The 22238-nt window shown below is 55.5% G+C and overlaps 1 protein-coding gene across 2 annotated transcripts in view; it reads left to right on the top strand.

The window, feature by feature from the left end:
• Positions 1 to 22238, top strand: part of KNDC1 (kinase non-catalytic C-lobe domain containing 1) — a 61821-nt gene that overhangs the window by 18065 nt on the left and 21518 nt on the right. Inside the window, exons 4-17 of one of the 2 annotated variants that reach the window (XM_088019855.1) lie at positions 1699 to 1845; positions 2254 to 2371; positions 3659 to 4317; positions 6344 to 6458; positions 7277 to 7348; positions 7441 to 7502; positions 14420 to 14578; positions 16520 to 16597; positions 17171 to 17255; positions 17819 to 17981; positions 18059 to 18708; positions 19032 to 19176; positions 20160 to 20257; positions 21101 to 21495. In XM_088019855.1, coding sequence (XP_087875981.1) covers positions 1699 to 1845; positions 2254 to 2371; positions 3659 to 4317; positions 6344 to 6458; positions 7277 to 7348; positions 7441 to 7502; positions 14420 to 14578; positions 16520 to 16597; positions 17171 to 17255; positions 17819 to 17981; positions 18059 to 18708; positions 19032 to 19176; positions 20160 to 20257; positions 21101 to 21495 — 2946 coding nt within the window. Of the gene's footprint in view, positions 1 to 1698; positions 1846 to 2253; positions 2372 to 3658; positions 4318 to 6343; positions 6459 to 7276; positions 7349 to 7440; positions 7503 to 14419; positions 14579 to 16519; positions 16598 to 17170; positions 17256 to 17818; positions 17982 to 18019; positions 18709 to 19031; positions 19177 to 20159; positions 20258 to 21100; positions 21496 to 22238 lie in introns of both variants that reach the window. The other variant, XM_088019854.1, reaches the window with a different exon arrangement.

The raw sequence follows: 22238 nt of genomic DNA, 5'->3' as shown, positions 1-22238 counted from the left end.
TTTCTGGAAAGATTTAAGAAGGATTAGTATAAATTCTTTAAATGTTTGGTAGAATTCACTAGAGAAACCATCTGGTCCTCGGCTTTTCTTTGTTGCGAGGTCTTTGATTACTGATTCAATCTCCTTACTATTCATGGTCTGTTCAGATTTTCTACTTCTTCATGATTCAGTCTTGATAGGTTGTATGTTTCTAGGAATTTACCCATTTTTTTCTAGGTTATCCAATTTGTTGGTGTGCAATTATCCTTATTAGTCTCTTAAGATCCTGTGTATTTCTGTGGTGTTACTTGTAATGTCTCCTCTTTCACGTCTGAGTCTATTAATTTGAGTCCTTTTTTCATGGCTAGTCCAGCAGTAGGGTCCACAGCCAGGACAGAAGTCTGTCTGCCTGTTACCTGACACACAGGTGGGCGAGACTCCCACCAGGTCCCTTGACATGAGGCACTGGCTCCCACAGCCCCCACGGAGGTGCTCTTGGCTGTGGGTGGAGGTTGAATTGCTGTTGAGGGTCAGGTTCCGGGGGCATCCTGTTGGCCCATCTTGGTGACTTCCTAAGTATTTTATTTTGTAAGAAGTTGATCCTTCCCAAATTCTGCAGTGTCAATGCAATTACAATAAAATTGCAACCATTTTTGGTTTGTTTTGTGAATGGGAATGAGAGAACTTATATTTGTTTTTTAAAACCTGATAAATGTGAAAATGATCCAACTTTTGAGGGAAAAAAAGGGACAACTTGTCCTTGGGATATGAAAATACACTCTGACGCTACTATAATTAAAATAGCACAGTCTGGACAGGACAGACACATGGGCCAGCATTAGAGGAGGCGAGGCCAGCTGGAACCCAGGGTCCCAGGGGAGCCAGCAGGATGGGCAGCAGCAGAGAGTGGAACCTTTTCTAAATGCTGCTGGGGGTTGCTCTCCACTACGAGGGAAACAAACCCAGATCCCTACAGATTGCCAGCATGCTGACAAATTTCAAATGGATTAGAGCTGGCTGTGTAAAAATTATAAAAATATTGGAGGAAACAAAAGCAAGCTGTTTTTATCATCTTGGGGTAGGGGAGTTCCTCCTAAAAGGAGCTAAAGAAAAAAATGTCTGATTTCACAAAGTAAACATGAGAATTTTTGAATGTCAAAAGATGCATGAACTACGTCAAAAGCTAAGTGACAAATGGAAAGAACATATGTGTGGCACACAGACCGGCAGTCAGATCCTCAGTATGCCAGGGGTGCACCCCAAACAGGAAAGAGCGTGGTGATGTTGCAAAGCCCATGAATGGGCATAAAGAGGAAAAGTTAGAACCGTGAATAGCAATGAACAGATGCTCAGTCTCATTCATAATTAGAGAAATGCAGACTTAAAAAGAGAAGACTGCCCTTCAGAGACACGGCCGCCATCACAGGTGGGGATCCTAGCATCTGCACACCCTGGGTCAGGGCTGGGGTGAGCCGGAAGCCAGCGGGGAGGGCACTGGTCAGTGCAGAAAGGCCAGTGCAGACCTCCCACCCACAAGCATGGGGCCCCTGCCTTAGTGTCAGCACAGTCACTGTGCTGGGGGAGGCACTGCCTTGGCTGCCCCAGCACAGACTGTCAAGAGCAGGGGTCCCCAAAAACACGTGTTCCTGGCCAGAGGAGCAGAGACCGTGTGGGGAGAAGCCGTGCTCCAGGGCACTGACAGTCTTTTGGGTGCCACAGGCTCACATCTACTCTCTGGGGGCCACGCTAAAGGCAGCCCTTGAGTACGTGACTGAGCCCGAGCCGGAGCCCAGGCTGAGCCAAGACCTGGAGGCGCTGCTGAGCCAGATGCAGGCAGAAGACCCTAGGGACCGGCCTGACCTCGAGGTACAAAGTCACCCCCAAGGCGAAGACCTGAGACCCTCCCCACAGCCCCAGTGCCCCGGGCGCGCGCGCGCGCGCACACACACACGCACACACACACACGCACACGCGCACAGGACCCTCCTGCCCAACAGCTCTCCCCTCGGTCCCATGGGCTCTTCTTCACCTGGGATTTGGTGGCATTGCATTTTGCTTAAATAAGAACTTGACCTTTCATTATACATTGTTATGATGAAGAGGTTTGGCTTATAATTCTCATGGACTGAACAGAATCGCCTGGTTTTCTGTAATTGCAGGATACATTGCTTTTTTATGCCAGAAAATAGACATGGAGGGGGGTGGGCTCTCAGAGGGCAGGGCTTCCTCCGTGGTGAGCTTTCCCATCTGAGCTGCTCACACGTGTGTCTACAGAGCATCATAGCATTGTGTGAAGAGAAGATGCTCTTCACGTCCTCCTGCCGTCTGTGCCGGAGCCTCTCGGCCATCGGGAGGAGGGTGCTCTCCATTGAGTCCTTTGGAGCATTTCAAGGTAAGCACGTGCACACATGTGTGCTTGCACACATGCATGCACACACAGATAGTCACACACACATATACACATGTATGCACGTACCCACTCACGTGTGCATGTGAATGTACACAAATTTTAGCACAGATCAGACACACACATGTTCACGCCATTGTACTCACTGTGTAAACACCCACACTCACATGCACACGTGTGCAAACAGATCACGTGTGCCCCTACAGGCACGCATGTGTTTATACTAACTTGCTCATAGTCACAGAAGCATACATGAAAATGCAAGGTCATACACACCTACTTGTACACATGCACACTCATCACATGCATGCACACTTGTGCACAAACATAGCACTGTCCTGCACATACAAACCCATTTTGCAGCCATGCACAGACTGACACATTCACCCTCACTCTCAGTCACCTTGCACACACTTTGCAGACACCTGGGCCACTGCGGGGTGTTGGGAAGTGAGAAGTCTTAGACCTCTGGTCTCTGTCCGGGTCTGTGAGCAGGTCGGTGCATGGACATGGGGACACTGTGCAGTTCATTTCTGTTTGCTGACACCACGTGGTGTCTGGCAGGCCCATTCTTTCTCTGCCGGAGAAGCTGTTGCTGAAGCATCTGGGATTTTCCCGGCTCGCGTGGGACTCTGGCGTGGCCTCAGGTCACATTTTGAGCAAATGTCAGCATCTGCTCTGCACTGTGCCTGCAGCAAGGAGCCCGGAGGGCCCTCAGGGGCGGCCCGCATGAGCCTCTTATGGCAGCAGGGCCCGCCGGCACACCACCCTGGGGACCACAGGCCTGAGGCTCGGCTCCCGCCGTGCAGCAGAGAGCGATCACCGCAGGAGGGGCTGCAGGCCACAAGGAGGGGCCTCCACGGAGACCACAGACACCTGTGTGCGAGATTGTGCGCCAGGACGTGGCGGGAGGGACAGCCAGACTCAGTGTCTTCCTTCGGGGACATCATCTGTGTACTTGTACTAGAAAGCAAAGGCTCTTTGGACAAGCTGCTTGGATGACCTTAGGAAGACTCCGAGGGGGCCCGTGCAGGCTGTGGAGGGGGCCCAGGAGCCTTTGGAGCCTCAATAGTTAGAATCAGCCAGGTTATGCGATAAAGGAGGCAGATGAAGATGGTTCTGGGCCGACACCGGGGGGAGGAGAAGGGGACCGAGGAGTGCAGGAGAGGTGCCCGCATCCCCTCTGGTGACGGGTGGGGTTGCTAGGGATGCCCACCCCGGGCTCAGTTCCCTGGCCACTGCCCCTGCAGCAATCACCTTGCTTTTGCCCAGATGTCACCGAGAGCGGCTGGAGCGGGAGACCTACTGCAGGAAGCACAGGGCCCAGGAAACAGCCCGGGGGCCACGCCGCGGACCCAGAGGGCCTGCCCCAGCACCCTGCCCGTGAAGCCCATGGCAGCCCGGAGCAGCCTGCTACCCTGTCCTCCAAGCCCCTGCTGTCAGCCCCTGTGAGAAATGGAGAGCGGCTGGCCAGCCTCATCCTGGACACCCAGCGCCCCCTGGGTGACCTGGAGAGGAGCCGCCTGAGGAAGGTGCAGACGTTCCCCAGGCTCCTGCCCGATGGCGCTGAGGCCGGCACCCTCTGCCTGACGCTGACCCCCACCAAAAACCAGCCACCCAAATCTGAAGTCTTCCCTCCAGACCCCAGGAAGGCCTTTCTAGATGGGAAAAATGGCCTTTCCAGCTACAAGTCACAGCCCAAGTCCAGACTGTGGCCAGAGCGGGAGCCCGAGCTCCAGCAGGGAGGACCTGGAGACACCAGCCGAAGCGGGGACAGAGTATCTGGGGCACTGGGCTGGAGCCCTGTGGAGGAAAGCGCCCCATCTCTCTCCGAGGACCCCAGAGATGCAGGCCCAGAGCCTGGGACTTCCAGTGCTGATGAGGGGACTCCCGACAGAGCTGGGGAGCCGGCTAGCACAGCAGGAGAGCAGGTGGGTGATTGCAGTTTCCATCCCACGTGGCCAGGAAGGGGCCCTGCACACGCACACACAGTCCTGTCTGTGGTCTCACACGCAGTGCTGGTGGTTTACCGCAAGGAAGGGAGTCTCAGCCTTCACTCCTACTCAGTAATTGACAAGTTTTAAGCAAGCTGCCTGTTTCTGAAAGAAGCTGTGAGTACAGCTGCGGCCCCAGGTGTGGCCCCAGGCCAGAGCCTCTCCTGCAGCCTCCCTGGAGGTGGGGCATCCCAGAGAGCACCTCCACACACCCAGGTCTCTCCTGGCCTCACCGGCATGTAGCACCCCACGCATTCACTGAAGGAGGCACACCCCTGCTTCGGGGTTAATGTTCTTGCCAAACGATGCTGCGTGCAGGGAGCAGTCTTCCCAGGGGGAGGCCCGGCAGCCCCAGGCCAGCAGGGTTACCTCTGCGGCTCTGTTCCCCAGCCATCGTGCTCAGGGGCTGCAAGCGTCTTCTTCTGCTGATGATTTTAAAGGTCAGGAACTGGGGCACCTTAGTGGCACAGTTGGTTGAGCATCTGACTCTTGATCTGAGCTCAGGTCTTGGTCTCAAGGTCGTCAGTTCAGTCTCCGCATTGGGCTTCACGCTGGACGTGATGCCTGCTCCAAGCTGAGCAGGGAGCCTGACGCGGGGCTCGATCTCATGACCCTGGGATCGTGACCTGAGCCGAAATCAGGAGTCGGATGCTTGACCGACTGCACCACCCAGACATCCCAAAACTCTAATTACTTTAAAACAAATGTCTATCCTGAAGAGCCCAGTGCACACACATGTGTCTCCACCTCAGCTCACATGGTCTCCACTGGCCTCCTGGATCCATACTGGCTTGTGCGTAGAGAGGTCCCAGCCACTGAGGCAGGAAAACCTCACACACCCCAGCCCTGGACTGGGCTCACCTTCCCATACCCAACAGCCTCACAACAGCCCACTTTCCAGATGGGTAAACTGAGGCATGGAGTGGCTGTGCACTGTTGGAGGGTGGGCAGCCACTGAGGGGCAGAGCTGACCTGGAGCCCAGCTACTTAACCACCAGGCTCCCCTGCCCCAGAGGCCTCATGGGACCAGGGCCCACCCAGAGCCCCCCCACCCCAGGCACAGCCTGTTGGGGATCAGGTCCCCCAGGCCTCTGCTGCAGAGCATGTCCTGGTTTCAAAGCAGGCTGCTCCAACCCCACATGTAGCAGGAGGCTTGGGGACGGCTGGATCATGGGCCTCCAGCCAGGCTTGCTGCACCCCAGGCGTGAGGGGGGTCAAGGTGGAGACAGTGCCTTGGGAACCTTCCCTAAAGCATGCACTTGTATTCCCACGTGTGATGGCTGTGGTCCTAGCTCTTCCCGTGGCCTTTAAGTAGAGAACTACCTTCCAGCGGAGCGCGTTTTTTGACTCTGGGAAAGTTCTGTGTGTGGCGGTGAGGGTGAGGTAGAGTAAAATACACATCACATAAAATGAGCCCTCCCCCACCAAGCACCCAGCTCAGCGGCGTCCAGCACATTCCCCGTGTTGTGCAGCCAGCCCCACCCTCCAGCCCCGCGACTCTCATCCTCCCAGACGGAAGCTCGGTCCCCATCCCCTCCCCCGCCCTGGCGCCCACCGTCTCGTCTCCGTCTCTGACGGTGCCGCCCCGGGGACCTCACGAAGGTGGGGCACGCGGTGCTGGTCCTTCCGTGTCTGGCTTCTTTCACTCGGCGTCAGGCCCTCGGGCTCAGCCCAGAGGCAGGTCGCCCGATCATATGGTGATTCTCTGTTGAATTCCTGAAGAGCCTCCATGCTGCTATCCCCACATTTCTGCCAGGTGCACTGGGTTCTGGTTCCTTCCCGCCCCCCCCCAGCCCGTCGTGGCCACGTGAGGACTTTGCCAGCCCACATCCGCAGGAGTGTGCTGTGCGGGAGGCACATCCCACCCTTATTTGAAGTGGTTCCCGCCCTGTCACCTTCCCAGTGGGCTGGGCTGAGCTGACCCCAGGGACCATTCTCACTAGGATGTGACTTCTGCCTCCAGGGCGTCTCCCTGCAGGAGCTCCTGTACCAGCTGGGCCGGCCCTTCAAGGAGTATGAGCTCTGGGCTCTGTCCCACGCGTGTCTCACTGCTCTGCGCGCTCACAGCGAGCACCCAGGTGATGCTTTGTCCTGAAGTTCCATGTTCAGCCTGCCCCCCCCCCCCACCGTGTGTTCCAGGGCCAGGACCAACAGCCTCACGTGGCCTCCATCAGGCGCATGTGGGCCACGGGGACAGCCTGGGGCCAGGTGGCTGGGTCCCCACTGTGAGTGGCTGGGTCCCCACTGTGAGCGCCTGTGCCCTGGAGGTGTCTGCTCTGGTCTCAGGACCACAAAGGTCTGGGGGCAGCAGTGAGGGCAGGTGTTTGGAATGTGGGCCTTGAGGCAGACAACCCTGCTGTAGAGTGAAGTGGGAGCTGTGTGGATGGCCCACATCCCCTCAACGGGGATGACATCGTACCCAGGGAGGCAAAAGTGGCCGGGGGAGGATGGGATTTTGGATACTGCCCTGGTTTGCAGCTCCCTGGACAGTGTGACAGGCCCACAGCCCCTTGATGTGAGCACGTCCTGGGGAGGACGATGAGGAGACATGCTGCCATCTGACTGCCCCCACATGCCTCTGGGGTGCAGCCTCCTCTGGGACCCCTCAGAGGGGCAGCTCTCGCTGCTGGGCCGTGACCTCCATGCCCCTTCCTCTTCCTTCATCTCCTTTCCATTTCCAGCGTGTTGTGTGTCGCGGAGGGCCCCCCCCGCCCTGTCCACCTGGCACTGCGCCAGGACCTCTGAGAAGGAGAAGGCGCCGACTGGCCCCTGGCCCCTGGGCTTTGCTCCCTGGGGGTCTGTGGGCTGAGGGGAGGGGCTGCCCAACGCTGTAATTCCTGGGAGAAGAGGGTACCCCAGCGAGTCCCACTGCCCTGACCCTCATCTTCCTTTGCAGCCTACCTGTGCCTGGACTCTGTGCTGGTGGCCGAGGACGGGGCCGTGCTCTTCAGCCCACCCCCTGCCAATGGTGCGTACATGGAGTCACCCTTAGGAGCTGTGCTCCAGCACGGACACCCAAGGCTGAAAAGAGAACTCAGAACTTGGGCTTTTCTCTCTTAGGCACTTACGACACATTTTTTCTGGCTCCTGAGGTTGCAGAGCAAGAACTGGTGACTGAGAAGGTAACTGGCCCTCCCCATCCCTTCCTGCAGCTTCCTGCCCCCACATCCCCAGTGGGGCCCCCGCTTCTGCCCCGAGAGCCTGGGAGTGGGGAGAGAGGCAGAGTACCCTCCAGCAGAGCAGTGGTCACATCCAGAGCCCTGGCTCTCCTGGCCTGGGCAGCAACCCCCTAGCAGGTGCCTCCCCAGGAGGTGGCAGGGGCTTGGCTCTGGTGGTATCATCCCAGGATGGGTGGGACTTCTGCATGGACAGCTCTGGGCACACATGCCGGCTTGGGAGAGCCCAGGGCTAAACTTTCAAGAATATTTACAAGGCACTTGTTAAACACAGCCATTATTAAAAATTAAATTGTACAAACTTCTGGGGTGCCTAGCTGCCTCAGTCAGAGCGTGCAACTCTTGATCTCAGGGTCATGAGTTCAAGCCCCACACTGGGCATAGAGCTTACTTTAAAAAATAATAATAAAATAAAATAAAATTGCATGAACTTAAAATTAGGTAAATGATATTCAAAACCGAGGTAGAACTCCACTTCCCTACTTGCCCAATGTACATCTAGAAACCCCACATCCCTAACACAAGAATGAGAAGTCTGAGAGGTAGAGAGCAGAAGGCAGCCTGGCCGGGGCCTCAGGCCGAGGAAGGCACAGTAGCGAGGGCCCTGCTTCCTCCCTCTGCCTCAAAAATGGGGACACAGGAGCCACACTGTCAAGCCAGAAGACATGGTAAGGGAAGCGGTGGGCCCACCCAGGCCAGCAAAGACCCCGCCAGGTGCTGCCAGAGAAGGCTGAGTATCCCCACCAGGATGTAATGAGCACCCCTGCCCATGAGGCCAGTGGGGACCATGTGGGGAGCCGGGACCCACACCACGCCTCCCCCCGGCAGTAGCAAATGCCCCTCCCAGCCAGGTGTTGTCGGAGGAAGCCTCATGGAGAGCAGCAACCAGGCCACCCCCACCTCCTGCTGGGAACAGAGGCAGGGGAGGAGCAGAAAGGATGCACTCCTACACCCCCAGCCGGAGGCATGTCACAGGAGGCCCAGTGGAGGCCCAGTCTCCCACCCCCTGTCCAGCATGAGGAGGAGCCCCCTCCTCAGATGTCAATTGGAGCCAAATACAGAACTGCATTCTGCCCCCACCTGGCGATAAGGAGACGGCACCCCTCTTCCTGACAGGTTGAACAAGGTCGAGAGTCTGACAACATGGAAATGTCCAGGTCTCAACCAAAAACCACTTGCCATACGAGGAACCAGGAAGATTTCAAACCGAGTGAAAAAAAGACAATCAACAGAGGCCAGTGTTGGCACTGTGGGGCACAGCCAAAGCAGGCCCAAGAGAGAAATTCATAGCACTAGATGGCATATGTGAGAAAAGAGCAATACTTAGATTGCTCAGCTCAGCAATCTAAGCCACTGTCTCAAGAACCTACAAAAAGAAGAGCAACGTGGACCCAAAGCAGAAGGAAGTAATGAAGATGGGAGCAGAAATCAGTAAAAATAGAATAACAATAGAGAAAACCAGTAAAGTCAAGAGCTGGTTCTTGGAAAATACCAATAAAATTTTAAAACTTCCAGCAAAACTGACAAAGGAAGCAAGCAAGAAAGAAAGAAAAAAGAAGAAGAAAAAGAAAAAAAGACACAAATTACCAATATCAGGAATGACACAGGGGATATCCCTGTAAACCGTTTAGACATCAAATAATGGATGCCACAGACAACTCTTTAAATCTGACAACTTAGATGAAATGCACCAATTCTTCAGAAAACATGAACTACCACAACTCACCCAATATGAAATAGATCTTTGAATAGCTCTTGACTATTGAGGAAATTGAATTTATAATTTTAAAACTAAAAAACTAAATCTCTTGGTCCAGAGTTTCACTGGAGAGTTCTACTCAATGTTTACAGAAAAATCAATACCACTTCTACACAGTCTTTTGCAGAAGACAGAAGAGGAGAGAACACTTCCCAGTCTATTTTATTAAGCCAATACGTATACTGTCAATGTATACTGATAGATAGATGATAGACAGATAGAGGAATATATATACCAACATCCCTCACGAATATAAACGCAAAAATCCTTAACAAAATATGCAAATAGAATTCAACAATATATAAAACTATGCACCATGACATAGTGGAAGTTATTCTAAGGATACAAGGCTTGTTTAGTGTTTGAAAATCAATTAGTCCAACATATTAACCAGCTAAAAAAGAAAAACCCCATAATCACATTAATCGATGCAGAAAAACCATTTGGCAAAATTCAACACCCATTCATAATAAAAATTTTTCAGAAAAATACAAATAGAAGAAACTTTCTCAGTTTAATAAAGAGCATCTATGAACACACACACACACACACACACACACACACACACACACACACACACACCCTATAGCTAACATCATACTTAATGAGAAAAGATGATATGCTCTCCCCCAAGACTGGGAACAATGCAAGGGTGTGCACTATCACTACTTCTACTCAACATAGTGCTGGAAGTTCTAGCCACGACAATAATGTAAAAAAAAAAGCAAGTAAAAGGCATAAAGACCAGGAAGAAGAAATAATACTATTTGCAGAAGACATAACTGTCTATGTAGAAAATTCTAAGGAAGCCCATGGGATTAATAAGTGAGTTCTGAAAGGTCACAAGATATAAGATAAACATTCAAAAATCAATTGTATTTCTGTATGTTAGCAATGAACATGCAGACACCAAAATTTAAAATACAGTGCATTTGCTCTCAGCATTAGCACCATCTTGGAAACCTCCGGGCCATGAACCACATGGTAGAAGAAGCAAACGCACAAGGTGAAGTTGAGGCAAAGGTCCAAGTGAAGCGCTCGCTTATGCATCCATGAAGCCGCAGGAGCAGAAACAAGGAAAGCCAGAGGCCAGGGATGCTGTTACAAATTGTTGGACAGCACACCTACTTTCTAGAATTTTCTCAGTGGATCTAAAACATCCATTGCCATCTGATCACAATGACCACTTTTGAGAGACCCACCTGTTCATACCAAAACAGTCCCTTATGGTCCTTTGTCCTGAACCTGTGACTTTCAGGACTGATTCTGTTCTCAGTTGTGGCTGAATGTAATGTGCACAATAAATCATCTCTTCTGTTGTCTTAGCTAAAGAAAAAATTTAAAAATAAATATAAATTTAATTAAAATATAAAATGTAAACTTAATGAAAATGTACAATGACTCAAAAAAAAAATGAAATACTTACATGAAAATCTAACCAAGCATGCACAAGACTTACCTGCTAAAAACTACAAAATGCTGATGAAAGAAATCAAACAAAATCTCTGGGATAAAGGGCCAGGCAAAGAGTTCTTAGACTTGACACCAAAAGCAGCGTCCATAAATTTTTCCACAAAAGGAAAAGTGGGCAAAATGAACTTCATCAAAATTAAAAGCTGACCAAGTGGGATTTTTTCCACATATGGAAGGCTGACTCAACAATGGGAAAGCAATTAATCTAGCACATCACATCAATAGGCTAAAGAAAACAAATAATGTTTATGTCAACAGATGCTAAGCTATTGACAAAATCTGCCTTATATTCAGGATACAAATTCTCAGCAACCTAGGAATGGAGGGGAACTTCCTCAGCTTGATAAAGAATATCTACTAAAACCTACAGTTCACATAATTAATGGTGAGAAACTAGATGCTTTCCCTCTAAGATTGGGTAAAACTCGAGAATGTCCCTCTCACCACTCCTATTCAGCATCGTACTAGAAGTCCTAGCTAATGGAATAAGACAAGAAAAGAAAGGAAAATGTGTACAGATTGAGAAGGAAGAAATAAAACTCTCTCTGTTTACAAGTGACATGATTGTCCATGTCGAAAATCCCAAAGAATCAACAAAAAATCTCCTGGAACTAATAAGCAATTATAGCAAGATTTCAGGATAGCAGGTTAATATGCAAAAGCCAGTTGCTTTACTGTTTACCAGCAGTGCACAATTGGCATTTGGAGTTAAAAATACAATTTACATTCACACCAAAAAAATTACTCATATATAAATCTAACAAAATACATATAAGATCTATAAGGGAAACTACAAAACTCTGATTTAAAAAATCTAAATAAGGGGCACCTGGGCAGCTCAGTCAGTTAAGCAGCTGCCTTCGGCTCAGGTCATGATCCCGGGTCCTGGGATTGAGCCCTGCATCGGGCTCCCTGCTCGGCGGGAAGCCTGCTTCTCCCTCTGCCTGCCACTTCCCCTGCTTGTGCTCTCTCTCTCTTGTCAAATAAATAAATAAAAAATATTAAAAAATAAATAAATAAAAGATCTAAATAATAGAGAGATATTCCATGTTCATGAATAGGATTCAATGCTGTTAAGATATCAGTTCTTCCCAATGTGATGTATAGATTAAATGCAATTCCAATCAGAATCCCAGCAAGTTACTCATGGATGTCAGCAATCTGATTTTAAAGTATGTGTGGAAAGACAAAAGACCCAGAGTAGCCAACACAATATTGAAGAAGAGAGAAGTCAGAGGACTGACACTGCCCAGTTTTAAAATTTACTGTAAAGCAATAGTAATTGAGACTGTGTTGTTGGCAAAAGACAAATACACAAAACAGAACAGAAAACTCAGAAATAGACCCACACAAATATAGTCAACTGGTTTTAACAAAGGATCAAAGGCAATTCGGTGGAGAAAGGACAGTTCTCAACAAATGGTGCTGGAACAACTGGACGTCCACATGTTAAAAAAAAACATAACAAAAAGAAACGAATCTTAACAAAGACCTTGCACTTTTCACAAACATTAACTCAAAATGGATCATAGATCTAAATGTAAAATGCAAACCATAAAGCCCCTAGAAGGAATCTGGCAGTAACTTCTGGGCACAACACAAAAGCACGGTCCGGGAAAGAGACAGTCCATGTTAGACTCCATGACAACCTCAGACTTCTGCTCTGCAAAAGATACTTTAAGAGAGTGCAAAGATTGGCCACAGGCTGGCAGAAAATATTTTCAAAACACATCTGATAAAGCATCTATATTCCAAATATACAAAGAGTTCTTAAAAGTCAACAATAAAAAACTCAAATTAATTTAAAAACCAACCCAGTTAAAAAGTGGGCAGAAGATCTGCACAGACCCTCACAAAGATGTCATATGGTAAACAAGCATATGAAAGCCGTCCGACATCATGTGGCACTTGGGAATTGCACATTAAAACAAGGAGACACCACTCCCCGCCGATGAGAATGGCTAACACCCCAAACGCTGACCGCACCGGATGCTGGCGAGGACGTGGAGGAACAGGAGCTCCTGGTCACTGCTGGTGGGCACGCAAAAGGGCGCAGCCCTTTTGGCAGTTTCGTCAGAAACTCAACATGTAACTGCCCTGCAGCCCAGAAGCCGCATTCCCAGGCATTCATCCCGGAGAAATGAGACTTACATCTGCACAAAATCCTGCACATGAATGATTACAGCAGCTGCATTCAGAACAGCCCCAAACGGGACACAACCCAGATGTGTGGATGGTTGAACGTGCAGGGGTCCGTCCACACCATGGAATGCTACTGAGCAGTAAAAGGAACAGAGTGTTGATAAGGCAGCAACCTGGGTGCATCTCCATATAATTATGCTCACAGCAAAATGCCAATCCCAAAAGGTCACATATTGTATAATTCCTTTTATGTGAAATGGCACAACCATGGAAACGGACAACAGATTCGTAGTTGCCAGGGATTAAGAACATGGCTTCGGGCAACCGGACACATCCTGATGACGGAAACGTGCTGTATGGTGATGGTGTCAATCCAGCATCCGGTTGGGATGCCGCCCTACAGTTTTGCAAGATGTTACTGTTGTGGGGAACTGGGTACAGGGCACACGGGATCTCTTTGTATTATTTCTTACAACTATATGTAAATCTATAAATCATCTCAACATAAAGAGTTAAATTTTTTTAAAGGTCAGTAAATATCTAGAGCTAATAATTCCCTCATTATGTGACTGTCCTGCACGGTGATCTGTGCTCCTAGCTGGTGGGGCCACTCTCCCCACCCCCGTGCGCCCGCACCACCTGGGCAGCTTGGCGTTGGCCACGTGGGAGCATTCATGCCTCAGAGATCGGCACACGCGGAGACCAGGTTTTGTCACTTGTGTCGACCTCACAAAGTGATGAGGAAATGTTCACAGTGTGACTGAACGCAGAAGTGTGCCGTGTCTGTGGGACCCACCCGAGACCTTCAGCAGCCGTGGCCAGTGGCGGAGAGCCCACCCGCTCACCACAGCGAAGCTCCAACCAGGCCTTCCACATTCCACTTCCATCTCGCCTATCGAGTCAAATGAAAACACCAACCAGTAGGCGTGTGGCAGCCACCTGTCTGTCGCAGGCGGATTCGGATACAAGAACTGGGTAAAATCCATGAGCACATCCAGGGAGATCCCTTGGCTCTCCGGAACTTACTAAACAGAAGTGTGACACCTTTCCTTATTTCTAAACTGTGTTGCACCGGGGACATTTAGAATAAACAGATGTGTGTACGTAGAGGCAGGTATTTTTGTTTAGAAGCCTGGGGTCTACCATATAGCAGCAGCCCCACTGGTTCGGGGGCCCCTGACCTCAGACCCCCGAGCTGCGGCCTCCACCTGCCTGAGGACCCTGAAAGTGGGAGGGTCCCCGCTGAGGCCTCAAGTCATAGCTGTTCACACTTCAGGGTGAAGACCATGGGTATTTGGTAAACATGCAGGCCCCAGGCCAGGCCCCTGGGAGATCTGACTCGGGGTCTAGCTGGGGCCTCCAAGCTCCAAGGATGTGTGCGGCGGGGGTCCCCACAGGAGCAGCTGTCCTGCTAGTGCCCGGGGTGCCCCTGAGGGGAGCCCAGGGTAGGGAGGTGCTGCTGAGCGGGGCTGGGCTTTTCTCCACCCAGGCCTCCGTGTACTGTGTGGCCGCAGTCCTGTGGACAGCAGCCAAGTTCAGCATCCCCCGAGACCACAAGCTGGCCCTGCCACGCAGGCTCAAGACCCTCCTCTTGGACATGGCCAGACGCAGTGCCCAAGAGCGGCCGTGCACAGCTGAGGCCATCAAGGTAACCACACTGCCATTGGGACCCCAGGTCACCGTCCAGGGCCTGGGCGATAGCTGACAGAGTGCCCAGGTTCCTGCTCCCGGAAAAGTGGGCGTTGGACAGGGAGAGCCACGGGTTTCATTTGTGGACAGGTGGTGGACAGTGTCTGCTGCTCACTACCCTGGCCCCTGCCAGACCACCCGGGTGTCGCCAGTGCATTCGCCCGGCTGGAGTGGGCAGGGGATGTCCTGGGGCCAGCCTGACCCCTGCCCGTATGCTCTGCCAGCAGGGAGCAGAGTTCTCCCCAACAACCCAACCTCCCCCACGCCCTCTGAGGGCCCTCTCGCCTCCCCTTCCCTGACCCTCCCAAGAGCCGCACAAGTGTGGAGCGGTCCGCGATTGGTTCAGCGATCGCGGGAAGGCCACCCCCGGAGGGAGAAGCCCTGTGCGGCCTTCTCTGCCCTGGCTGCTCTGTGGCCTCAGGCAGGTTGCTTAACGGCTCTGGGCCTCTCTGACCTGCTCAGCCAGGTACGGGTGAGCTCTCCTCATCTCACCTTCTCAAGAGAAACTCCGCAGACGTTAGCTACAATGCTGAACCAGTTTACTGAGTAGCTACGACGGATGGACGGACGGCAACGGGAGGAGCTTCGCTCCACTCCAGATCTGCACGGAGGCGGCTGGGTGTTTTCAGGGAGAATGAGGGACGGGGGAGGGAAGTGGCCATGTCCTCGGTCCCACGGACACTGGGGGCCCGGGGCCCCACCCTTCCTGAAGATCGAGGTTCAGGGCATCAGGTACATCCTGGGTTGTAAGAGGCACAGACACCTCAGGGGCAGAGGAAGTTTCACGGTCGTGACCTTTGATAGTAAATGCTCTAAGGCGGGGAGGTCGCAGCCTGTGCCCGGAGTTGGCTGGAGCAAACAGCTTTCCAGACAGGAACCCAAGGGGTCTGGGCCGTCCCTACACTTGGGCCGCGCAGCCTCCGTGCAGAGCTTGGAGGGGGGCATTCTCTGCCGAGAGTTGTTTGTGGTTCTCACCAGCAGTTAGGAAACGGTAGAGGTGTCCATGGGGGGCGGGGGAGCCTTAAATGGTGGCTTAAGGGAAGAATCTTTATCTTCACATTCAGTGCATCCATAACCCCAAATGAAAAATAGAAATTCTCGTCGGTGACATTCTGTCCCCAAATATCAGAATGTCTGAGCTTGCAGAGGGTCAGTTTGTGGGGGTCAGCTGCATTTTCAGTGTCCACCCCTCACCCCAGAGCCGGCCAGCGAACAGCTCAACTGAGGGCACAGAAGGAACGGCAGACCGTGGGCCTCAAATCTGCCTAACGCCCCAGCACATGGCTCTGGGGCCACATCCACATTCACCCTGCAGGCAGCCACTGCCCTGTTGTCAAGGTCACAAAGGACCCAGGCAGCTGGGTCAAGTTGCAGTTAATCCTAATTGTCTCCAGAATTGTTCTCTTGCCTGTTTTTTAGGTTGCAGGCTGGGGGGCTGTTGTCTCGTCTGCGCATGGGGGGGCTGAGCGGTTCTGCCCTAATTCTGCTATGGGTCTTAACATCTCCCTTTCTTGGAGTTCTTAGACGGACCGGCTGGAAAGGTCATGTGCCCTTGTGCCCCTCCTCTCCAGCCCCGGGGCCCCCGCCCCCGGAGCCTGAGGCTCGCCCCTCGCCCCTCCATGCGGGTGGCTGTCAGCGTGGCAGGGGCCTGGGGAGGGGCTGTGGCCATTTCTGTTGGGTCTTTATCCCTTCCACGTGGGGCCTGCTTAGCTCTCCCCAGAGAGGGACGCCTGTGGGGTCCTCCTGTATAGGAAGCCCCCAGGCCCTCCTCCCTGCCACCGAGCACTCTCTGAAGGGCCCCAGCCTGAGGTGCACGCCCCTCCACATTTGGATGACACAGGGCCGCTGCCCAGCCTGCGGCATCGCAGAGCACTGGACACAGGGCCCACCCTTCTTGCAGATATGCAGCACTTACCTCCTCCAGCGGGGCATGGACAGCAGAAGGATCCTGGCTCACCTGAGGGCGTCCACCGGTAAGGTAAGTTGGGGGATTCCGGAGCAGGGGTGAAGACCCCTCCTCCTGCCCTGGGGCCCTGCAGAGATGAGGGTCCCTCCTTGCTTTTTGCTGTTCACTGTCCACGTGGAGTGAGTTTAGGAAAGAGGTGGTAACTTCTCCTTCGCTGTCAGAGGAGCTCCAGCTGGCAGCCCCGCCCTCTGCGGACGGCCTGGCGGTGTGTGGGGCGGGGGCCTATCCCTCAGAGTGGCCCCCAGGTAGCCAGCATGGTTTGTAAATGTGCCTGCTGGCCTCCTGGGCATACTGACCCAGGCGGGGCCCTTGGATGGCAGACGCACACACAGTCCCCCCGGCAACCTGTGGGAGTCTGAGTTCTGAGAAGCCCAGGGTCTCCGATGGTGCCATAACCCTCCCAGGCCCTAGAAACCTCCCAAAACCTTGTTGAATTGGGAAGCAGTATGCCCAGAGCCCAGCTGCGTGAGTCACTGTGGGCTGGGGGTGCCACTGAAGGGTCAGGGAGTGTGCCCAGTGTCCAGTCTGCACCTCTGGGACCCTGGTGTCACCTTGACTGGGGCGGTCCGTGTCCTTCTGCCTCAGGTTGACCAGGAGGAAGAGACCATCGGCCTCCAGAATGCTCTCTCGGTGGTTGATCTGAACCCCAGCGCCCCCAGTCCCCGCTCAGGTGGGCCGCCAGGGCCCAGCGTCTCCTGTCCCCCAGCCCCACAGCCGCTCCCACTGCTGACCCCCAGCCCTGAGTGGACACCCACAGGCAGGCACCACTGGGCCCCAGAGCAAGGTGTCCGGAACACGCTGGAGGCCTTGCTGCTCACTCTCCTCCCCTGTTCCAGCCGCCCAGTCACGCTCGTGTCACCAGCCTCCAGGGCAGGTGGTGTGACCCCAGCATCCCTCCACTCTCTTCTCATGCCCACACGCACGTCCTGCTGACCGGTTCCTGCCCTGTCTGGGCGGTAACCCCGTCCTGCAGCAGGAAGACGGCCCCCTGGTCCTGTCTGTGGCCTCCATCGCTCCTACCCTCCCCCACCCGGCCCCGCCCTCCCAGCGCCATCACCCTTGCCTCCGGCCCCCTCAGGGCTCTGGAAGTCCCCTTGGAGGCACGTGGGGGGGGCACAGCACCCGATGGGGGGTGGGGAGGAGCCACCACAGCTTTGTGGCAGAGGTGGGGGGTGCTCCGGGGGTCTGCAGGGCCGGCCCACACCGCCTGCACTCACGCAGAGTTTATCCCAGGTTTTGTTCGGGTTGGCGGCGACACCAGGCTGGTGGCGGTGCGGGGGCCTGTGCCCTCTCAACCCCCCTGCTGCGAAGGGGCCACGGTGCTGCCAGCCGCCTTCACCACCACAGCCACACACTTCCAGCCCATCGTGCTGGCCACAGATGCAGGTGACGCCAGGTGAGTGCCCCCGCCCCAGAGCTGGCAGGGTCCCTGAGCCACCCCCGAGTGCTCCCTCCTTCTCTCTCTGCTCTCAGGGACAGGGAGGGCGATGGGAAGCAGGCTCCCGAGGCCCATGGAGCCACCACCAGCCAGAAGATTCCTGACCAACCAGTACCTGCTGCTGGACCACAGGGAGCAGCTGCAGAACCGCTCAGGGAGTCAGTGCCGAGAGACGCAGCCCAGGGGGTCCCCTGCACCCCACCCCCTGGCCCTGGGGGGGCTTCACCAGCAGTGCCCGAGTCTTCTACAGCTGCCCCCCTCCTGAAGGCACAGGCACCTCCCGTGGAGCAAGGGCCAGACCAACCAGCCCCACCTAGAACCCCAGTGTCCAGTGCAGCCCACCACGACCCGAGTCACCCAGCCAAGCCACCCAGGACCAAGGCCACCGAGGGCACAGGCCGGAAGCCTCGGGGTCCCTCATCAGCCCCGTGGGACCCCTCCCTGGCCAAGGCAAGTCCAGACAGCCCCAAAGGCACCTCTGTCCCAGAACAGGATGGCCTGGCCCCAGACAGTCATCCCGAGCGGCCCCTGCCAGCAGACCACAAGCTCTGTCTGCCCGGTGTGGACGCCTCAGCCCTCCCGAAGAGGACAGCCTGCCCGTCGCTGCAGGAGGCCATGCGCCTCATCCAGGAGGAGTTTGCCTTCGACGGCTACTTGGACAACGGACTGGAGGCTCTGATCATGGGTATCATGGGGGGGTGGGCACAGGGTTCCCCAGAGAAGTCCCAGGACCAGGGAGAGGCTGGGGGGAACACAGTGCCCTGGGGGAGGATCAGTGTGAAGGGGGCCTGGGGCCCCCACTCATCCTTCTGCATGAAGAGCTCGGGGGGCAGGGCCGTGCCCCAGGGGGTCGGCCAGCAGCAGAGCCCCAGGCAGGAAGAGGGTCTCAGGGCCTGGTCCCACTGCCTCGGCTTCCCCCCCACCCCGATCCCCAGCTGTAGAGAGCAGGGAACCCAGAGGGGATGCTCACCCACATAGTGACTGGCCGCTACCGTTTTGCAAACCCAGGGGAATATATTTACGCCCTGAAAGACCTCACCTACGCCACTTTCTGTGGGGCCATATCAGAGAAGTTCTGTGACCTCTACTGGGGGGAGAAGTTGCTGCAGAGTCTTTTCAAAGTGGTGAACGGGAGGATGTCCCCCTCTGAGAAGTGAGTCCCCCTTGTCAGGCCCCAGGCTTCCCCCACCCTGGGGTCCCCTGCCAGGCCGGATGGCCCCGGTTCTGCCCCGTCTGGCCCCTGGCTGTGTTCCCTGCACAGCCTCCTGTGTCCCCTGAAGTCCAGCTCCCCACACTGGCCACCCACCCAGGTCCCGCTCACTGGGCCTGAAGCCCACCCTAACCCACAGCTCTCCCTTTGGGCACTGGGCTCCTTTGGGCAGGAAGAGAGGGCTGTGGGCTCAGAGGACGTGGGAGGCACATCCCCGCTCAGCTACCAGCTTGAGGAGGCAAAGGGACCGGGAGCCCAGAGGGGCGGAGGCCCCCACAGGGAACAGCATCTGCCCCCCACTCAGTCATCCAGGTCGGCGCTGGGTGACAGCTCCCCTCCTAACAGCCGACATGGGGTGATGGCCGCTGGAGGACAGGCGGCTTCCCCTTCCCGGGGGCGGGACTGTGCCTGGACCCCGATGTCTTGACACCAGGCACACCCACAGCCCTGTGTCTGCCTCCAGTGGCCACTCCGGCAGGTAGGACAGGGGGTCACTTAGCAGTTGCCGTGGGAGCTATTGGGGCACCTTGCTGTGCTCCCCTCCTGTGCAGACAAGTCAAGAGAGCACCAAGACGAGCACCCCACCCCTCCCGCACCCCCGTGTTCTTGTCGCATGGAGAAGGGCCATCCAGGGACCTCCAGAAATGAAGGCCCAGGAAGCCCTGTGCCAATGATTTGGGCCCCTTAATTACTGTGGAAGGACGGTGTTCTGTACCAGCCGGTGGCCTGTGGTCGGGTTGTCCTTGGGAAGCTTGGATGGGGCCTCTGTCAAGTGGTGTGGGTCCGGAGTGCCGGGGCGGGGTCACTGGAGGTCCCCACTGCAGCCTCAGTGGGGCTTCCGCTCATCCGCTGGAAGTTTCCTGTTGGAAGGCAGTAGAGGTGGGGGGGCCGGGGGGCACCTGCAATGTCCTTCCTTCTGACAACAGTGCTTCAGAGGAGGCTGGGCCACAGCCCAAGGGCGGCACGGCCAGCACTCCAAGTGGCTGCTCACTGTCCAGCAAAAGGCCATCACTGCACGGAGCAGGTAAGAGACGTGGACTCTGGGCACAAGGACTCTCCACGGCGGGGCCCGTGTTGACCCTCTTACAAGAGAGGCTCCCGTCTGCCCCTGGGGCCCCCCAGTGTCCCCTCAGAGACCCCAGAGTAGGGTTTGTGCTCCCCTGGGGGCTCTGTGCTGTGAACAGGGTTCTCCCAGGCCAGCAGGCGGGCGGCGAGGAGGAGCCCAGTGGGCGGGGGGCTGGGAGGGCGCTTCCGCTTCCTGGAATCACTGGCCAGCAGCTTGGTGATAGGGGACTCTTTGCATCCTTCCTAGAAACATGTGCCATTTAAGGACTCTGAGCCTTATTTTCCTGGAATGTTAGTGCAGGCTCCAAAATAACTGGTCTCTGTAGTTTCACAGAATTCCGTCTGAATGGGACATGGCTTTAGGAATCAGGCTGCATGACTATGATCACACATAATGGCCATTGGAGCAGGTGGACAGGCACCCTCCTCCCACCCTTTCCACCACGTGCACGCCCCAGGAAGTTTAGGAGCAAAGTGACCGTGCCCAGTGAGCCCCTCTGCCCCTCGGTCCAGCCTCGTTTGTGCTCCTCTCTGCACAAGCAGGTCACAAGCCCTGGGGTCTCCTCCCTGGACTCAGGCCCCACGGGACAGCCTGTGTTTGGGAGGGGATCTGAGGGACCCTCCTGGGACGCAGGACCACCGCCCTGAGCTCTGTTGGGCCCCTAGAGAAGCAGGGGGCACCCGGCCGTCTCGAGGGGCCTCGCGTCCCCAACTCAGCACGAGCAGCCTCTCCGTAAACAATTAGTGATGGACTCTGCCACACGAACTAGAGTTCCGAGCGAAATCCTCCTCCTCTGTGCAGGGAAGGAGAAACTGACCACCGCGCGGGTCAGCCGAGCCCCCTGCCCGTCCCCGGCGCTGTCCGATGTGGACGCGGACGAACTCTCACGGGGTAACTTTGAGGTGGGATTCCGGCCTCAGAAGTCGGTCAGAGGCGAGCGGGAACAGCAGCAGGAGGCCGGAGAGCACGGGCAGCAGGGAGGGGGCCCGGGGCCCGAGGCGGTGGCCCAGCTGGCCAGGCCCAAGAAGGGGGCCCCGGCTGTGCACTCGGGCCCGGCCGAGCTCCAGAGCTGCAGTCCCGGCTGGTGCAGCGCCTTCTACGAGGCAGACTGCTTCGGTGCCGACGTCTCCAGCTACGTGAAGGAGCTGGTGAGGCAGAGAGCCGGCAGGGCCACAGACACGGACGCCCAGAGCCCGGTGAGTCCCGGGCCGCTGCCCGCTGCTGGCCGTGTCGGGGAAGAGGGTGCCATGGCCGCAGAGGCGCCCCGGGCGGCAAGTCCCACATCACAACAGGAGCTCCCAGTCACTCAGGCAGTGGGGGGGTGCGTCCAGAGCCCCTCCCTGCGTCCCACGTCTGGGCCCCCACCCACCACCAGTGACCCCCGCGCCCGTCTGGGCACCCTCCATGGGAGTACTGTGCTCATCTGCGTGTGTCCTCCACATTTCGGGAAGGACATGGCCTTTCTCTCTGTTAGCTGGGCACATGGGCGCCAGGTGACTGTTGGCCTCAGGCCGTGTCTTGGGGCTGGGCAGGCAGGTGGAGCCCCCTCCTCCCAGGCAGTCTCCTGTTCCTCGTGCCTTGCCCGCGGCGGTGCGTTCTGGCCAGACCCCGGGGTCATCTGGCCTGGGCTTCTCTGGTGGTCAGCGTCCCTCCAGCTAGGGCAGCCTACGCTTCTTCCTGTTCAGCAGGGTGAAAGGAGCCCACAAACTTGAGGGTGGCCAGGCCAGGCAGCCCCTGGGTGAGGGCACCCCACAGAGCTCTGGACCCATGGTCGCTGCCCCTGCCATTGAGCCGCTGCCCCCCATACCCAGCGGCTCTGACCTGGGCTGCAGCCTTCCCCTGTGACCAGGAGCCCCCACTTGGGCCTTGGCGCACAAGGCCTGACCCTCCAGGACAAGTCGGGAAAGACTCCATCAGTGCTTAAGCACTTCTCCTGATG

Source organism: Eumetopias jubatus, unplaced genomic scaffold (assembly GCF_037043125.1).
Source record: "Eumetopias jubatus isolate StellerSeaLion01/CBP00866 unplaced genomic scaffold, mEumJub1_p1.0 scaffold_17, whole genome shotgun sequence".
Classification (NCBI taxonomy): Eukaryota; Metazoa; Chordata; class Mammalia; order Carnivora; family Otariidae; genus Eumetopias; species Eumetopias jubatus.
Note: the sequence above shows the minus strand (reverse complement) of the source record. Positions and strands in the feature narration are given on the sequence as shown.